The following is an 18,725-nucleotide window of genomic DNA, read 5'->3' on the forward strand; positions in this document are numbered from 1 at the left end:
TTCCCCAAGTTATGTTACACAAGCACTTAGGGACAGTAAGGCTTGATTAGGTCCTGAATCTATCACAAAAAGGAGCCCAAATCTCTGCCAAAAGGAATGCTTTCCTGGCTGTCCAAATGAAAGAACAGACCTTCTGTTTTGCAGGCGAGCTCCTGAAGCTCCTAGCAACATGAATGAGATAATGAGTATGACACCAGAATTAATATAAATTGGAACCTCTCCCCCCCTCCCCCCAAAATGTACCACTCCCACCCTTGTGCACTCAAGGTTAACAGCAGAGATAGTAATTTCTGAAACAATTTCCCTGTTACCAATTATTTGGGACATGAGAAACAGAGCACCATCACACAACACTGCAGCGGACTAAAATCCAATTTTTTTTCCCCTCCAACACTGAAGTGACTTTTTTTTTTTTTCTTAAATCTTTTGCTAGATTTATCCCCCACAAGGATATAATTATGTTTAAGGAAAATAGATTGCCAGGAGCCATGAATGTCTTTGGATAGCTGCCATTACTTTATCTGTAGATCTTCACAAAGAGCTACTCCCACATGAATCACTTCTGGAGAGAGAAAGGGTGGAGGTGGGTCGCAGGGAACCAGGATGTGTAGAGGAAAGAAGCCCTTTCCAGCCACATTTATTTTTATTTTATCTGTTTTGAAGCCTTTCGAGAGAGAAAAAAGTTACTTTATTTTACAAATATTTCTTTTCCTCTTTGATCAGCAGCCATGAGCTGTCCTGAATTCACAGAAGGTGGAGGCTGTGCCCGGGCTGGCCCTGAGTGCACCCTCACTTTGAGGTGTGTGTGATCAGGCTGCTGGCAGGGGCACTCAAAAGCTGACAAAGGAGAGAATGGTCTGTCTGAAGGTTCATTAGCCCAGACTCTGCTCAATTCCCAGTGACAGAGCAGCTAAATGTCCCCTCTCCTGGAAGGGAATCTAAATCCAATGCCTAAATGGCAAAAAATCTCGTGTTCATTGAGTGTCCTTTAACTGTTCAGCTCTCATATCAGCGCTGAGAATTTCATTCTAATATGGACGGATGAATTCAGGACCTGCAAATGATTTTATGGATCTTATTGTTGCCAGTCTTTTATCAAGTAACAGACTTTGATCGACCCTTTAAGAATTAATTGAAACATAACCTTCATTTTTCTGACCCTTCTCCTCTCTCAGGAAGCCACGATTCAAAGAAATTATAGTTTGCTAAGACTAATTAGTGAGTGAGGCACATAATCCCTCTTTCCTCTGCAAGCTCCCTTCTCTAATGCTGGTTTCCTTAACTGTTGCACTGAAGACTTTGTTATAAGCTCCAAAGCTGAGTTCTCATTAGTAACCTGCAAGAATAGTACAGAAGCCAAGCAACAGTGTCCAAAAAAATCCCAGAGCTTTAACAAAATGAACCGGAAACGCTGAAACTAAACGATGAGCTAATCCAGCAAACTGCCAGCTGCACGGTGCACTTCTGAAGATCAAACGTAGGAAATTATAGAGTTACTGGCACTTTGCACTGCAACTTCAATAAGAGCTCAAGTTTTAAGGTTATCCATGTTGGCATCTAAGATCATGCATCCTCTTTCTACATCTGACATAGCCACATTTGATGTATAGCAAATTATGTCGTTTTATGTCTCTAACTGGGCCAAAAGCAGCTTTTAATAAGCTAGCCTGTATTCTGGCTCTCTAAGAAAGCTACAGAGTGGGATGCAGTGGTTCTCTCCATTTTTGCAGCTCATCCCTCACTCTTTTTTTGCAAGCAAAAATTAGAGCGGCATATTGTACCTCTGATGTCAACTAAGAAGTGCAAACTTCCAGCAAGCTATGTGGCAAAAGTAGCATAGCTACAGCACACATCCATTTTGCCCATAAAATTAGATATTGCAGGCCAAATTCTCAGCTTGTATAAACTGACAAATTCCCACAGTGACATTGGACCACATTTGAATTAGCAGGTGATGCTTTATCACGGCACAGTAAGTGCTTCGTGAAGGTCAGTCTCCAAAGCACCAGGAGATTGATCCTTGCCATGGATGTGTGACCATGCTCCTAGAGCAGCTCATCCTGTAAGAAGAGTATACACATTCATGCAGCTGAATATTAAGAGCACAAAAATCCATTAAGGCGCTGGGTTAGGTCTATTGGAGATGAATTTTTTGAGAACAAGAGGGTCTGTAAGAGGAAGCAGCCCTGCCAAGGCTGTTCTAATACATCAGATGTCTTTGTATTTTCTTCCTTTCTCTATGTTTTCCTACAACTGTTGTCAATTTATTGAGTGGAATCTGAGCTTGTTACTCTGCAGTTATTTTACACTGTAAAATTTAATGAGCTATTTAATTTCTAATGTTATAAAAAACATTTTGGATTGATAAAACCCATCCTGTTTAAAAATTCTAATTAATCTCCCTTCATCTTCAGCTGCTTGCAACCCTACCTCAGATTTTCATTTTAGGGTTTTCTAACTGTTTTTCAAGCCTGGGTTACCAAAGCCTACAGGATTATTTATTCTCTCATAGTTTCTTTGTTTTCTTTGGTTTTATACTCAAGAGCATCAGAAAGCAGTGAGTACCTGTAATGACACACTCCACTATTGTTGGCATGTGTGCTCAGCTATTAGTGATGGGATTGCACAACCTAAAATAAACAGAAGTGCTCAAGTACAGCTTTATTTTTAATAAAGATTTTGAACTTCAGTGGCTGCACTGTCATCAGGTGCCATGACCTGGTTTAGTGCCCAGGCTTTAACTCCTGAACTCCTTGGACAATGTCAAATAGAACTGAGTTCTGTCAATGAACCACCACATAATCCTGGCCAAGGCTCCTCTGGCCAGCTGTGAGGGATGTTTACAATCCACAGCACCAGCAAAAACAACTTCCCTGACTCTGTATCTAAAAAACAGAAAGAGAAATATTTAGGACACCTGCTTTTGAAGCGCTTTGAAAACATAAGCGATAAACAGAATTTTTCTTATAGTTCAGAAGACAGACCTAAAAGTGCTTTGACCTTTCTCTCTGGCTTTAAATATCTTTTATTCGCATTTTAACCCCATTTGACTGTGCATACAGGTTAATTCCAGATTCCCTGAAGTGCTTTCATACAACCTGCTGCTATGCCAGCGCGTCTTGTATATTCTAAATCTAAGAAGATACAGCCAAAAGTCTGAGCCCTGACTTGCTCTGTGCAGGGAATCAGATGTCAGTATCAAAGAAAACACTTGGAAAAAACCAAATGAGTCCTTACGCCCAAATCACAGCTTTGTGCTATTTTGATCCCGGTTTCTGTGTGTGCCTCCTACAATCAGTTTCAAGTCAACCTTCTCTTAATACTGCCAGAGAAAATGCCAAATCCACGAGTAACCTCTGATCTTTAGATGCTGAGCAGGAGCACTGTAATCCTAAGGTTTTATGAAATGACTTAATCTCAGCATTTACTACATTTCAAAAGAAGTGTTTGAAGAGCAGCGGAAAGGAGAAAGTGGAGGATGAGATATCTTTTTATTATGACACAGAACACTTCAGAACTGTTTTGCCTGGGTCGTGCTATCTCTAACTCCAGCACAAGCCTTGTTTAAAATACCTCTGGCAACAGCTTTCCAATTACTACTTCCCAAAAAGCTGCACTTTAATGGAGGGGGATGACTTTGTTTAGCCTTCTCCCTGGCTAGTTCAAAGGGGAGTTATCTGAACCAGCAGACCAAACCCTGCCGTGAGTGTTCATGCTTCCCACCAAGTAACACTGCGTGGTACCCAGTGCACAGACATGCATATGTAAGGGTAGGGTATGCATAGGATTAAATCCCAAAACTTTTTTAATGAAGAAAAATCGGAAAAAATAACGAGAAAAAATATTGGTGTTGAATCTTGCATAAATAGGGGTCATAAAGAGCTGTTACTATTAAACTTTTAAACCATATATGTCACCTACTTTGTTACTTACTTGAAATATAAATTTTAATTTCCCAGATGCACATAGGGCAGGTTTGGAAATAGGTTTTGTGGAAGTCAACTGCTAGAGAGCAGCTTTTCAACATCTGCCTTTATTGTTGCTACTTGAGCAAACAGCAATTTACTGTTTCCTGAGAGTGACAGTTTCCTTCTGATATTTGAAGTCTCTGTGCTTGCCTGGACAATTCAAGTTGACAATACAGTCCTTGTGCTCTAAGTCTATAAGCAGGTTATATCTATAAAGCCTTGTACACACAATTTTGGAAGGCAGGTTTGAAAACGTGCCATCAAAATCTCAGATAATTATTTCATTTCTGTCTGTGTAATCATCCCTCTGAAGTGACTTGTGCCCTTTTAGAAATATTTGATGCTTGAAATGAAACTTCAGGTAACCACAGCTGTGAGAAAATCTGCCTCAGAGGAAAGAGGGAAAATTAGGGGCAATGGGGTACTGGGGAGGAAGAGGAAGCAGGAGAAAGCAACTCAACCAGAGAAATCTGTATACAAGCTTCTCCTTGTGTTGTCCATACTGCTGCCAAACTGGGGCAGGAATGGGGAGAGGTTGTTTTGTTTGCTTTAAATGAATAACCTGCAGGTTTGTGCATGACAGCAGGGTAGGAATGAAAAATAAATAACTCCTCCAAATGTCTCTCTATATGTCTTTTTACCTTTAGTGCATCTAGAGATTGGGGTTTTTTAATTTCACTTTTGATCTAATGGATCAGCAAGCAAAAAAACCCCACCCAACAGCAACAACACACCAAACCAAAAAAAAATTAATTAAAAGCTGAACAAAAGGGCAGAAAAGCAGCGAATTCTCAGGTGTGCCTGTCCCAGAAGATTTGGTGCTTTCACTCACCAGACTCCCGGGTACGGCCCCTCACGACCTCGCTCCACGGCCCTGCCCCGATGGCGTTGAAGGCCTGGATCTGCAGCTCGTACTCTGTCCACTCCTCCAGGTCTTCAACCGTGTACTCCCTCTCCAGTCTGTCATTAATGACCTTCGTGAGGACAGGGGACTGCAGGTCCACACGCCAGAACCTGATCCTGTACCCCACGGACTCTGGGTTGCCGTTGTACTGAGTGTCAGGGAGGGGCTGGAAACGACAAGGAGAAGAAATGCAGGATTCCTATCAGAACACACTGCCAGGGCTTTCCAAACTATATTCCAAGGCTGCCCGGATTCATGTAAGGCCATAGGAAGGCAAAAAAGATCAAGAGGTTGATTTTCTGTTTTATATTTCATTTCTGCGCTGCTTGAAATTTTCTTTTAATTTTTACCTTCATTTTGAGCTAAATAGATATGCTCACAAAACCAAGCCATTTGCTGTGGGTGTATCAACAGAGATGATACGAATATAATATATTTCAGAGCTTTGTGATTAATTATGGAAATGAATGATAAATTGCTGAAGCATGTGACAAATTCATTTATCGTACTTTATTTCTTTTTTTTTTTTTTTTTTTACTGACTCTCTGCCTACTCATTTATCAGCAGAGATTCATTCTAGTATTCTAACTCCCCAAGCAATTTCAGAGATTAAAATATGAAATAATTAGCCTACTTCACGAAGTTTAGAGTTTTTCTGCTGTAAAACTAACTGCATGATGCCACGGATGGCTGAGATTCAGTTCTGATTCACTGGGAAAGCTGGATACACATTAACATTTCACAGCTTAAAAGGCTGTACCCTGCAGGCAAGCGGGGCTAGAAACGTGACCCTTATTCTGTAGGAAGGGAGGAATTCCCAGCTCCCAGGGGGACACAAATTCACCTGCAGGTCTTGAAATAGAAGAGATTGAACACTTTCAAATATTGATGTTATTAAGCATGGAAATGGTTTATCAGGTCATTTTTAAACGTGGTTGCTGTTCCTCCTGAACCCTGCACAGTTTGACTAAAGAAAAACAGCCTTCCAGGTAGCACAGCCTTAATGCTTTAAAGTCTCTTTTAAATGTTTTAAAGTCAAGGTTGTCTCTTAAAACAACCTTGAGTTAATTTTGATGGGAGATATGTAGGTCTGGATACAGAACCAGAGGTGTAACAATGTGGGCATGTTATCCACACACAAAAGCCACGTGTCCTATCAAAGGAACTGCAATGGCTCTTCTATGGATGGTGAGGTGACATCTATGGATGGTGAGGTGACACCTTCAAGTCTGATATTTTGGTCTTGCAAGGTTCAGAATTAAGTGCAGCGTCCTGCTGAGAAACTGGAATTATTCCTTTCTGATCAGGAGAAAAGCCCTTTTGCTTCCAGCCTGATTTTGACTTCCAGCCATAATGAGTTTATGCATGGAAAAGCTAACATTTGGGCAAAAGGAAACCTGTGCTTCATCAACTTCACACCACAGTAACCCCAGTGGAAAATTCTGCCTAACAGGGGTGAAGAAAAACCATTCTGGAGCAGGTTAATTGCCAAGTAAATCCCAGCGTGGCAGCTCTGCAGGTAACTGAGACAGCCAAAGGGGTAAAAGGATGTCAGCAACCACAGCATCTTCCCCATTAATCATTCATTTCTGCATTTTATCACACAATTCCCCACCCTTTCAAATAAACACAATCTTCCTACAGGGGTGTAACGTGCCAGCTTTGCCGCTGTTGGACCCCAGCTCTCAGTACCACGGGACGGCTGCCAACGGCCAGGATGCACCTTCTGGGGACCGTTTTGTACAGAGCAAACAACCGAGCCCTGGAAAGCTGCAAATTGGCTCAAGTGTTACATTCCTGCCCCACGTGTTGACCCAGAGGGTGGTACTGGAGAGCCTCAAAGCCGAGGTTTCACACACAGGCCCCCATTCCCCTGATGAGGTGGCAGAAATAGCGGCAGTAAGCAATTTATTTGATTAATAAGGCACTTAAGGTAAGTCTCAGATTTCCGACTATTCAGAGAAAGGAAATAATTTTGCTGTTAGTCCTCGTGCTGGATGCAAGCAGGAGGCACTCTGGAGTGCTGGCCTGACCCCGGGGGGAAGCAGCCGCATCCCAAGCCCCGGTACCCGGCTCCCCTCCATCCCTGTCCCCCCCGTGCTGCTCACCACCCATCGCAGCCACAGGCTGGTCTCGCTGGCCGTGCGCACGGTGACGCTCCCAGGGGACACGTCTGGAGGGGCCTGCAGCGTCTGGATGACCCTGGAGGGCTGGCTCAGGGGGCTGGGACCCACCACGTTCACCTGCCTCATCCGGAACCTGGAGCGGGAGCAGAGACGCAGCGTGTGCTTGTAAGACCTCAGCCAACCATTTCCCATTTCCAGGATGGGGGAAAAGATGGGAGAATACAAATTAGGGCTCTCTAAAATGTTCCACAAAGGTCGTTGCATGCAGGTCCCCTTTGTATTCGCTGCTGAAAGCTTTATGGTAACTGCTCTCAGATCCTCTCAGGTATTTAAAAAATGAAAATGAGATTAGCTTAGGGTCTATTAGAAACTTAGGTATTTGTGTGAGAAATTTATGTTAATTATACCAGGCCTGATGAGCTTATGCTGGCAGTAAGTGATTTTCTCTTGCGATGCTTATACAATACATTCAGAAAGGTATTAAAATATCAAACTTTGGATAGTCTCATTCCCTGTCAATATAAAGAATATTCTAGTGATAACATTTCCCCTCAATTACTCATTGAAAGAGGCTGATTTATCCCCGTGCTGCATATTCAGCCTTCCTGCACAAGAAAGATTAAGTTATTTAATATGGATATGCATCTTTAAAAAATACCCTGTCTGCTTGAAACTGTCTCTCCCACAATAGAAATCCCCTATTGGGTCACAAAAGATTTAGGGAAATCTCTTTTACAGGCAGCACCAAGTAATTAAGATGTGCTGTACATTTCAGATACTCTCACCAGTCATAAGCAATTGGAAGTACCCAGCACTTGCACATAAACTTGACCTGTTCATACACACTAAACACTTAATTTTGAGACCTAACGACTGAGCTTGGGAAAAGGATGAGCTAGTTAACACAGCAGTGTTTATTTACCTGCTCTGATCTCCCTGCAAATTGCACTAAAGGAAACATATTAAACAAATACTGTCCTGATTTCATACTCAAGCATTAGCCCGAAATATAGACAAGAAGATGGCCTGTAAAGATGTGTCTGATAATCACCTCTCATGGTGTTTTTCCTCAGTGGGCAATGACTAAAGCTGACCAAGGGACAAAAAAATCCATTTGGCAACAACTTTCTAGGTTTCAAAAATCTGTATAAAATTGCTGAACACTGAAACAAACCCACAAAAAGCTCCTTTCTGTGCCTGCATGAGAGGAAAAAACCCAGGCAAAATTCAAGGAGCTGCTTTACAATGAAAAAACTGAAATACAATTCTCCTCTCAGAGAAGAACTGGATGTGTGAAAGATCTCAGCATAATTTGGATCCCTCCAGAATTTAATGAATACAAGAGAGAAACGAGATACAGGAATAAGATTAAAGTGAAAATTTTAAAAACAGAAAAAACTAATTCCCCCAAATCTCTCATATACTTCCTCACTACTTTCTATCCCAAAGACATTTCTCCATGCACCTGGCTGGGTGTGCAAGTCTTCCTTACTCTTCATGGACAGTGAACCCTGAACTCTGGTACAACCTGCACTTTACTGCTTTCAGCCCTAAGGATCCACCTTTATGAGGACAGCAAAATCCTCTTAACCTGAAGATAAATTTTCCTAAACCTCTGCACCAGAAATCTCTGGTCAAGTTCAAAAAAATTTTCAAAGAGCTCTTAGTGAAACATTTAGCTCTGGAAGATGAGGTTTAAAACACTTCAGTGGAGAGTTAGTGAGAAATTCAGTGTTCTTACGTTTGTGACCAAGAGAAGAAAATTAGCCAGCACTGGATCAGTTGTAAATTATATGAGCTCTACTTGGTTGCACCTGCTACCAGCTTACAACAGCACATGGGTTAGTTAATAGGCCCTTCAGCCAGCACAAAATGGACAAGTTTCTAGTAAGCTGATTTAACACTTGCCACTAGATCTCCTTGCAACCAGCCTTTACATTAGCAAGCTGGTTCATGGAAGTATTTTTCATTAGGATTGAGTACCTCAAATTCTCCAGTCTTGTCTATACTACAGCAATGCATGGCTTGGATTGAATTGATTTAAAAATCAATCTTGTTTAACTGGGGTGCACCCATAATGCAGATCCACTTCAATCACTTTAAGCACTGCATATATCTATTAAGCTTAACTTGGTAAATTCTTATAAACAAAGGTTTCATCTAACTGATGTTACCAAATTAAGTTAAATCAATAAAAAGATGTTTAGACTGATGTAAATATGTAATTACGGGTTTGCACCAGCTTAACTACAATTGATTTGTCACTGGGCTGATGTTACACTGGTGTTCCCTTCAGAGGAAGGAAGTCACAGGGCAGCAGTTACTCCTAAAAACATTTCACTGTGCACTTGAATTTCCTTTTTAATGTTATGAACTGCACTGTATGCAAATTACAATTAACAACATCAGATTAGCAATTTTAAGTATTAACTATGAAAACAGCAAACCTTTTCCCTTTTGTTCAGATTATAAAACCCAGCCAGCTGTTTCTGATTAGGAAAGCTGTTCCATGTTGCTATTTATTCATTATTTTTTTTTTATGTTGCAGCTAATTACCTGCTGTTCTTACCTGTAATGAGTGTAAGGAGTAAGGTTTGGTACCTCCAGCATCTGAGCATCAGGTTCATTCTCCACCTCATGAAGACTCACCCATTCTTCCTCATCACCCAGCACACCAACCTGTACAAGGGAAAGGTAAGAAGGAATACAAATCAGACTATACATATATATAAAAATAAATATATATAACCTCTTTTACAATGTATGTCATCACAGCAGTGGAAGCACAAATGCTGTTAAACACGTAATACTAATTTCTTACACGACAAGGCACTAGTTATTTGTAAAGAGAAAACACAGCCAAGTTAGCCAAGTTTTCTTGTACCTGTTGGGACTTTACTGGGTCCTGTGATAAGATCTATTCCAGAAAAACACTATGAGAGTGGTAATACCCTGTTCAATTTTGCTGCCACAATACGAAAGTATCAAGTAGTAATATAAGAAAATGAAAAATAGCCTCGATAATAACTCGCAGGAACTGATGCATACTAAATAAGTCTCAATGGAGGCAAAATGCCACGGAAATGAAGACAGAGAAACAAGAACAAAGTCAAAGAATAAAAGTGTTTTAACCTCATCTGCTGCTCTGCACTTAGACCAGACTTTTCCATGTGCAATCCTTTGTATTAATTAATCACAACATGTTGCCCAACATGGTCCCTCAGCTCCGGCAGTGTTAGAAGGGACTAAATGGTGATGAGAATTGAGCATTGCTTTCCATGCAGCTTCCTGGAGGTTAAATGAAGATGAATCAGGGCTTAAAAGGAAGCCAATAAAGCATGAGTGAAAGGCCAGAGCCTGACCTGGGACTCTGGAACGTGGCAGCATCCGTGGGTCATGGATGAGACACAGGAGGAGCGTGGAGAATGGGAGAAGATTGCTGGGCTTCACTGTGGAGATTCCCAGGGCAGCTCAGGCAAGGCTCCCTGCTATAATTCCCTAGCACTGTGCACAGTTACTCTGGTGTTTCAACCCTGCCACAAAAGACAATACCTGTGCCCAATTCCCTCGTCCTGGTATCCACAGCCAAGGGCTGAAGGATATGAGAGGATATATGGGCAGTTATTCCCTTCAGTGTCTATTTACAGACCCGATAATCATGAAGATGCCCTATCTTTTTTCAACCTGCTGACATTATCTACTCCCACAGACTGCTGTGGCAACAAATTCCAGAAGCTCTCAACCCACTGTGTAAAGAGCTATTTCCTTTAATCTTTTATAACCAGATCCCTTACGAGTTCTGTATACAAGTTACAGCCACAGACACTGTCAGAGCACTTGATAGGCACCATAGCCCAAAGTATCTCACATACCCCAAGTACTTCAAATAGAAAATTAGGTTTCATTCACTCATTTTTTTTCCCCTTCAGGAGAAGCAGCCTGATTTATTTATAGATGTTTTAGTTCTTCGCTCACCCAGGACTTCATGTGCTGCATATTTATGTTTGTGCATGAAGAAAGGACACAAAGAAAATTAGGCCAAAGTAATAAGTTCTGCATTGCACAGTGGAAAGAAGCCTCTGTGATCTTCCCAGCAGAGCACTGCTTTCATGGAAGGATGTGGCTGAACAGGTCTTGATGGGCCTTTCAGTCTTGTTGGTGATCAAGGTCACTGCCACATAGCAAACAACATATAAAATAGATGGTAGTGAAGATTATGGACCTCTTAAAATTCCCAGTTCTAACCAAGCTCCATAAATTGTACTAAAGCTCACGGATGCAGAAGCTTGAGGGAAACAAGTTGAGACAGGTCTGAATGGTAAAACAGAACATCCCTAAACTGAAGCCAGAGAAGAAACAGATGATAAAGAGAACTAAAAAAACCCCAAGAACCTACACGAACAAAGAAAGGATGAGAGGGTTCATTTCAGTCAAAGAAACAGAGAATACTTCTTATTAAATGAGTTTTCTATTAATACTGTAGAAAGTCTACAGTAAATGCTTACTTTTGCAAATCTTCCACTTAACAGCATCACCTCCAAGGGCTGCAGTAATTATGTAGCAACAATCCACAGCACTCTGGAGGCTGCAAATAATCTCCAGTGGTGACTAAGTCGCCTTTTTATATTCTAAGAGCAGTAAGAGCTTTTCAAAATATTTCTTACATAAAAGAAAAAAAAAAAGAGGGCAAAAAACCCCAAAAAGGCACCCAGGTTGCAGTTGCTGTGCAGCAGCAGGCAGGTCATAAATACACATTAAGGACCACAGGGCTGTGAACACCTGACATGGACTCAAGCGTGAGACAAGTCCAAACCCCTGCCTGGTTTGCAGAGAGACATTTACAGGTGGGCTGGAAAAGGGGAAATATTGAGGATCCTGTGCTGTTTGAGAAGCAGGACTCTGGTAAGCACCTCAGAAGCCACTCAGGAGGCAGATTTCTGGGATGATGGGTACAGTCCATGAGGAAATGGCAGATTCTAACCAAGCCCAGAAGGTTGGTTGTTCCCAGGCTTAGGAGCCAGCTGGTAACAGTTGGTTGATACCCGTTCTGGGATGTGGGGGACCGTGGGCAAAGTGGCAGCACAGACAGTCCCAAATTAACCACTTTGAGACTCATTTTTAAATTACTGGCAGAGAGGCAGCAAAAAAAAAAACCCAACCACAGGCATATTTCTGTGATTTAGGAAAAGATTTTAAGAAAAATACATCAGGAACTTGCTTTAGTTAGAACAATACCTCATAATGTTCCCTGGATCTGCCACCAGCATTTGGGAAATTAACTTCTATTGAAATCAGTACCATATTTTAGATTTTTTTGTAGGGAGCATTTTCACACCAAGAGGATTGAATGGTTAATAGCTGTAGGGCAGCTTGGTGAATAGCCTGGGGACTTCTGCATGACCTCTCACTTGTGTGGCCAAGCAATCCTAGGTCTGTGTTACTCAAAAGAAGTTTCACTTATTTATTTTATATATAATATATATATGTGTGTGTGTATGTATATATATATATTCTCAAGTGAATCTTGGAAGAAAACCTTCAGTGATGGGCTTCTGTGTTTTTAACTTCCCTGAGATCTATAGCAGATTCCAAGTTTCAGGCTCTGGAAGGAAAAGGAAATTATTTTTTGCTGAAACACTCTGATGTCAGATCAGAGGAAACGTATCAGTTTCAAGAATCCGAGTACAAAGGGATTCCCACGGGGCAGAAAGAACCACGGGCAGTGGTAGGGATAAAAGAGTCCTTTGAGGGGCAAGAGAGCCCACTCTGAGCAGCTCTGCATAAAATCAAGTGAAGTTAAAGGCTTCTTTCTTGTAGCTGTTTTTTTGGATAACAGTGTGTGCAAACTTCAGAGAAGGATCGTGTTTGTTGACAGACACACACGTATTCGTGGGTGCATTGTTTTGGGAGGCAGATGAGACACCGACTGCTTTTCTGTTATCACCAGCATAAAAACTCCTCAAGGAATGCTCTCTGCATCTTCCCAATTCCCTGTGGAACAGGGCCACAATCCCCAGGGACCCCAGGACTGCCACAATAAAAACACCCATGTCCCCCGAGACACTTCATATAACGCTCCGTAACAATCAGCCATCACTAGTTAGCACATATTCATTCCCATCTCTCAGCTGCTCCCAAGGCATTACACTCAATAAAACTGCATATTCCTTTATTATTGCAGAAATGAGACAGCATAAAACAATATTGGAAGTGATGTCGGAACCTTTTACTTCTCTGTGCATTAGTTTCTCCTTTTCTTAAAAGGAAAATGTTACATATTTTCTAAAATGACTTAACATTTTCTGATGGAATGCACTGTACGAGAAAATTTGCAGAATTCTGACTTAAAAAAAAAAACCCAAAAATGAATAAAATTTGGAACAAAAAAATCACTTGTACAAGACAGCACTGCCGCCGAAATTTTGAACAGTTACGAAGCACTAACTGCAAGAAAGGATAACACAATGTTTCTGTACATTATAGAGGTACCCTGTGTTCCACTATAGTTCAAGATGTGTCAGAGTTTTCATTTAAGAGGTCCATAACTCACACATTTGAAATCGCTTTGGGAGAAATTCGGTTCACGGGATGTCAGCCCGGGCGCAATTTTTTTTCTCACTAAATCCCTAAATCGATTCAGCCATTTTTGATTTAAAGATTGTCAAAGGCATAAAATTGTCAGAGTTTCAGACACTTTATTTACCAGCCCCAAAGTGAAAACGACACCAGGAGAATCACCTGGCACAATGGATGAATCCTATCTGGGTCACTGACTTAACCCACGGAACCAGATAAACTCACGGGTGAAGTTGCAACCCCTTTCCCAACTCACAGCTTTAGAAGGGAATACATGTGATAATACTTTAAAGGTTTTACCACTTTGAAACTCTGCTACTGCTCACCATGACATTCACACAAAATCTCTCTAAAAACAGCAGAAAGGCTTTAAGCAAAAACTCTCTATAATAGCCCATGTACTCATGGCTCCAGGAAATGTAATACCTCTTCAGAAATGGCTTTCAGCTGTTCCACAGGTCTTCTGCTGCCTGCAAATGACATTAATCACCAGAAAAATGCACCAAACTGGGCAGAAGTTATCCCAGCTTTTCTAATCAGCCACTGGAAAGCTCAATGGTGTGGATTGAGCACCCACCAAGGCAAAGTCATGATGGGTTGAAATTGGATGTATCATTAAGGTTCCTTCCAACCCAAACCATTCTATGATTCATTTATGTACTTCTCCTGACAAAACCCCAGGAACAATCCAACACAAGAAAAATAAGCTGAAATTGGATTGCAAACATGAAACTACATGAGCACCAGCAGGGATTCATGGTCATTCTTGGCTGAAAATTGCCAGAAAAAATGTCTGCAATATATTTCCTGACTGCATCTGAGAGTACAGGATGGCTGGAAGGATTTACTGAAATTCCTTGTGCAGGAACAAGTTACCTGTGAGTGTCAGTGCCACGAGGCAGCTACTGCTGGTCCCTCTGAACAAGTGTCAGCAGAACCTTTATATTACATTTGACCCTCTTCTCTTTAGATTCTACTCTATGTGATGGGAAAAAAAATGTTAGAAGTGTTTTTTAAATAGCATTAGTACATCCAGTTTCTCCAGTCCTGAGTCTAGATAAGAAGATGGAAAAGAAACAACCTAGTGATAATTTTAAGAAATCCCTTCAAAAGCACAGAATGCAGCCTCACTAGAAACACAGAAATGGGATTTGTAACACTTGATATTTCAGTATCTACCAACACTAAACTCTTAACGACCTGATCTCCTCTCATGTTCATTGACATAATTGAGAATTAGTTCCACAGCGGCTCCCGTGAATTTACATCCCGGCACAAAAAGCAGAAACCAAGGCCAGATGCCCAAAATATCACGTCAACTGGAATTCCCAGCTGTGTTTTTCATCCAAATTGTTTCATGAAGTATCAGACTTCAAAAATGGCTCTTAGCCAAACTGGAGTACTTGGAACATTTTCCTAGACCTGCCCTCACCAAGGAAGCTTTCTGCCAAATCAAGGAACAAAGAAGAAAACCACGTTGGTGGCAGGTTGTTTGTGTGTGTGAATATAAAACAGCTGAATTTTGTCTGTAAGGACTCGGCCTTTCAGAGTGAAAGGTATATTCCCAGTAGAGATGGAAGAGAAGAGTCAGAAAACAAGGGATGCCCAATGCAAAGCTATTGCCCAGCTTACAGAGGGGGACAGAAGTGAAGTGCACAACGTACAGATTAGTATTTTATAATTAAATGTGATCCTATCACTTGGCAATACCATCTGTTTTAAAATCATAGTATGCAAAACCACCCCTTAAGTGGCTTTTAATTTAATGCTAAGGCATGAAACACTTAACACTGCTATTAAAAGCTGTAAATGGGTCAGTGAATGAAAGATCCAGAAGGACAAAAATCCTCCCTACAGTTCTGTTCAGGAAATACTGTTGTAGGTGAGGTATAACCACTGCCCTTCAATCTTTAACACAGTCTTAAGGAACAATTATGGTTGTCTATGCTAAAATACAGATGTTCCAACAGCAGTCTGCACCTCAGCACAGAAATATCCCAGCTTAGAACAGACTCCATGAAAGGCAGAAATGAGGACTGGGGTGTCACTGGCAGCACTTTTGCAAAAGCTCATGTCTATGAAAGGTGGGCAGAGAAATCCATGAGGTCCACAGGGCAGGTCCAAGGCAGCTTAAATCCAAGTCAGGATGGAGGCATTTCTGCCCTCATCTCTGCTCCCAGTGCCATGGTCTCACTCCTTCCCCTTACAATGATGCTCCTCTGATCACACACAGCCTGTGCAGAGAGTTGATCTGTCTGAAACTCCTTTGTTCTGGGCTGGATCAAGGCTCGCAGCCGCCCTGTGTATGATCCTGCCTGAGTCAGGGCATGCGGGAGGCAGGAGGAGGAAAGTCTTGGTAAGTGGGATGGGGAGAGGAAACGGGAGCAGGACAACAAGAGTTCTGGTTCAGATCGGCTAAAGGTGCTGCGAAATTGCACTTCAGGAGAGAAAGAGTTTGAGAGGAGTGCTGGCAGAAAGGGGCTGTGAACAAAGGATTATATGCAGCTGTCATCCCGGAAACAGGATTTGCTGTATCCTTAAGGACTCACCAATTTCTCTGCATACCTGAAAAGACTTTTGTTAATCAGGTGAGAAAGAATTTTTCTTTTTTTATTAAATCCACTAGGAACCGCATTTGTTGTGCCCAAGCTGAACAGTGAGGTGTGGTGTGCTGAAAAAGACTGCCCAGACTCTACAAGGACTTTGGGGTGCTCTTTCCCCAGATGGAGCAAATAATTCCGGGATCTACCAGAACCACAAACCCCTTGACTTTAGCAGCAATGCATAAGATACTGATGAGGGTTTGTGAACAAGAAAGACCCTCCCTTCCCTCCTTGCACCACCAAGGACCATTCCAACCACTGCTGGTACCCAGGGCTCTTCAAGGATGCAGATGAACTTCACGGTAATTATTACTGCAGTTTTAAAGCATTCAAATTTATTTCAGTGGCATTTTGCAACTCACTGAATTAGCAAATTCCCAGCAATATCAATGTGGTGTTCCAGCAGGAAAATGCTTCTCAGAATGTGCTAAGACACCATATTATTGGATTTCAGTGTTTAATTCTGTAATATGCAATAATGTGTATATAAATGGCACGAAATGTACCAACTTGTTCACAACAATCTCATTACCAAGTGAAGTGATTGTATCAACATGTCTAAGTGGTGATGGTGATTTAAGAAGTCCAACATTTGGTCTTAAAAACAGATTATATTATTTATAAAGATCTGTGGGTGGAAAGGAAGAAGCAAAGCTCATCTGTCAGGAGAACAAATGAGGAATACATAACTCCTCTAAGGCAGAATGACAGCAGAAAGAGGGATATTGTTTAAAGCTGATGAAGATGAGAATTCATCCTATTCATATCTAGAGGCCTGAATAGAAAACCTTGGTATATTCCATTACAAGACAGAAAAATACACTCAATCTCACGAATAATGGTATCTTTACTGTTCAGTGCAATTTCTTCTATACTTCTGAGTCTACGAGATGATAATTCCAGGTTTGCATGTGATTTGAAAAGACACCTCACAGAACCTAAACACAGGTTTCAAATCCTTTTTAAAAATCAATGGATGGAATAAAGCTCTGCTCTGTGTGTTGCTTATGATGTGTCTGGTGTTCTTCTGGAAATAAACAAACCAGCTTTACAAAAATCCATGTGATTTCTTTAAAGGATAAGCATTCTCACATATATATATATATATTATAAATCACATTTTCCTTTTATTCCTTGGAACAGAATTCAAAGTATTCATATGGCCCTTTTTTCCCTGGCTGACACACAAACATTTCCCGGTTGAGCCTCTCAAGCTCCCTGGCATCCCAACCTTCCCAGGACCCCCTGAACAGGTACCACCAGGCCATTTACAGAGGAGACGTGATCCAAAGTTAAACAAAAACTGTAACCCAAACAGCAATTCACTATTTGGACCCTCAGAGACTTCATTAAGAGATTTTTGTCAGGGACATACCTGGCCTTCAACTATCCACTTGGAGATGGAGGTTTTGCCGTCATATCCTGGACGGAATTGAAGTGTGGCAGAGCGAGGGCTGATGTTGGAAATCACCAGGTTGGATGGAGCACCTGGAAGTTCTGGAGAAACAGAAATGTAAATGAGAGGTAGAAAGACTCTTTGTCTAGGGCCCTGTAACACAAGCTGAAATTCAGTGTTTCAACATATAAAATACCTTGGTAACAATTATAACAATTTTAAAATTCCTGTAGCAAACAAAGAGGGCGACCATCCTACAAAGGTAGCCCCAATCAAATCTGTGCCTTGCATTAGTCAAACTTACAGTGGCATTTACATTTTTTATATCATCTGAACTAACAACAAAAGCAAGTCCAGGAAAGAGATATTAAATATAGATTGTTTAGAATAAATTCTCAGTAGCACCTGCATTTTTAAGAAATAGAAATAACTATTATAATCAGTAATTACCTAGTGGAAGGTGTCCCCGCCCATTACGGGGGCTTGGAACCAGATGATCTTTAAGGTCACTTCCAACCCAAACAATTCTGTGATTCTATGATGATGTTGCACTCTGTGCAAGTGCAACAGGCTGAAAATGGGCAGGTTTTTGGCGTGTCTTTCAAGCATGCAGGAATACACAATATTTCTTTATTCTTACTTCACATTTGTGGGAACCGTGATCGATAAACTAACCCTGCCCAAGTAGAATATTGCTGTTATCTGGCTAACAACAGGGAGCATGGCATTGATCCAGTCTACAGACTGTCACAATTACCTATGATTGGGGAAAAGAAAGGCAAACATACTTCAGGACATATAGAAAACTTCAAAATACTGCAGAAAGGAAAAACTGGATTATTCTCAGCAACGTACAATAACTGCTCCACTTTGGAAAATTCTGCTTCTGTAACCTATATATTAACTGAAACTGCTTGTCTGAGGTATGAATTGGCTATTCAGTTTGCTTTTATACTGGATGAGGGAGAGTGTAGAATTTTTAAAACGAAATGCAAAATGGGTAAATGTACAGGTGCCCAAATGGTAACTCAGACAATGTGGGACAAAAATACCACTTTCCAAATCTTTCTCAGGCCACAACTTCAAAATCTTGTAAATAAGATTTTAGTTTCACTATCCAAGTGACCTCTCATGGTTGAAACAACCTATACT

The 18,725-nt window shown here is 41.2% G+C and overlaps 1 protein-coding gene across 1 annotated transcript in view; it reads right to left on the reverse strand.

Moving 5' to 3' along the window:
- SDK1 (sidekick cell adhesion molecule 1) overlaps window positions 1-18,725 on the reverse strand; it is a gene marked incomplete at its 5' end in the record, with an annotated part of 210,307 nt that overhangs the window by 77,800 nt on the left and 113,782 nt on the right. Inside the window, 4 exons of the mRNA XM_039381463.1 lie at window positions 4,801-5,038; window positions 6,981-7,131; window positions 9,568-9,677; window positions 17,553-17,674. Coding sequence (XP_039237397.1) covers window positions 4,801-5,038; window positions 6,981-7,131; window positions 9,568-9,677; window positions 17,553-17,674 — 621 coding nt within the window. The remainder of the gene's footprint in view (window positions 1-4,800; window positions 5,039-6,980; window positions 7,132-9,567; window positions 9,678-17,552; window positions 17,675-18,725) is intronic.

This window comes from Pipra filicauda, unplaced genomic scaffold (assembly GCF_003945595.2).
Source record: "Pipra filicauda isolate LSUMZ 115617 unplaced genomic scaffold, ASM394559v2 scaffold226_size1812527_pilon, whole genome shotgun sequence".
Lineage (NCBI taxonomy): Eukaryota > Metazoa > Chordata > Aves > Passeriformes > Pipridae > Pipra > Pipra filicauda.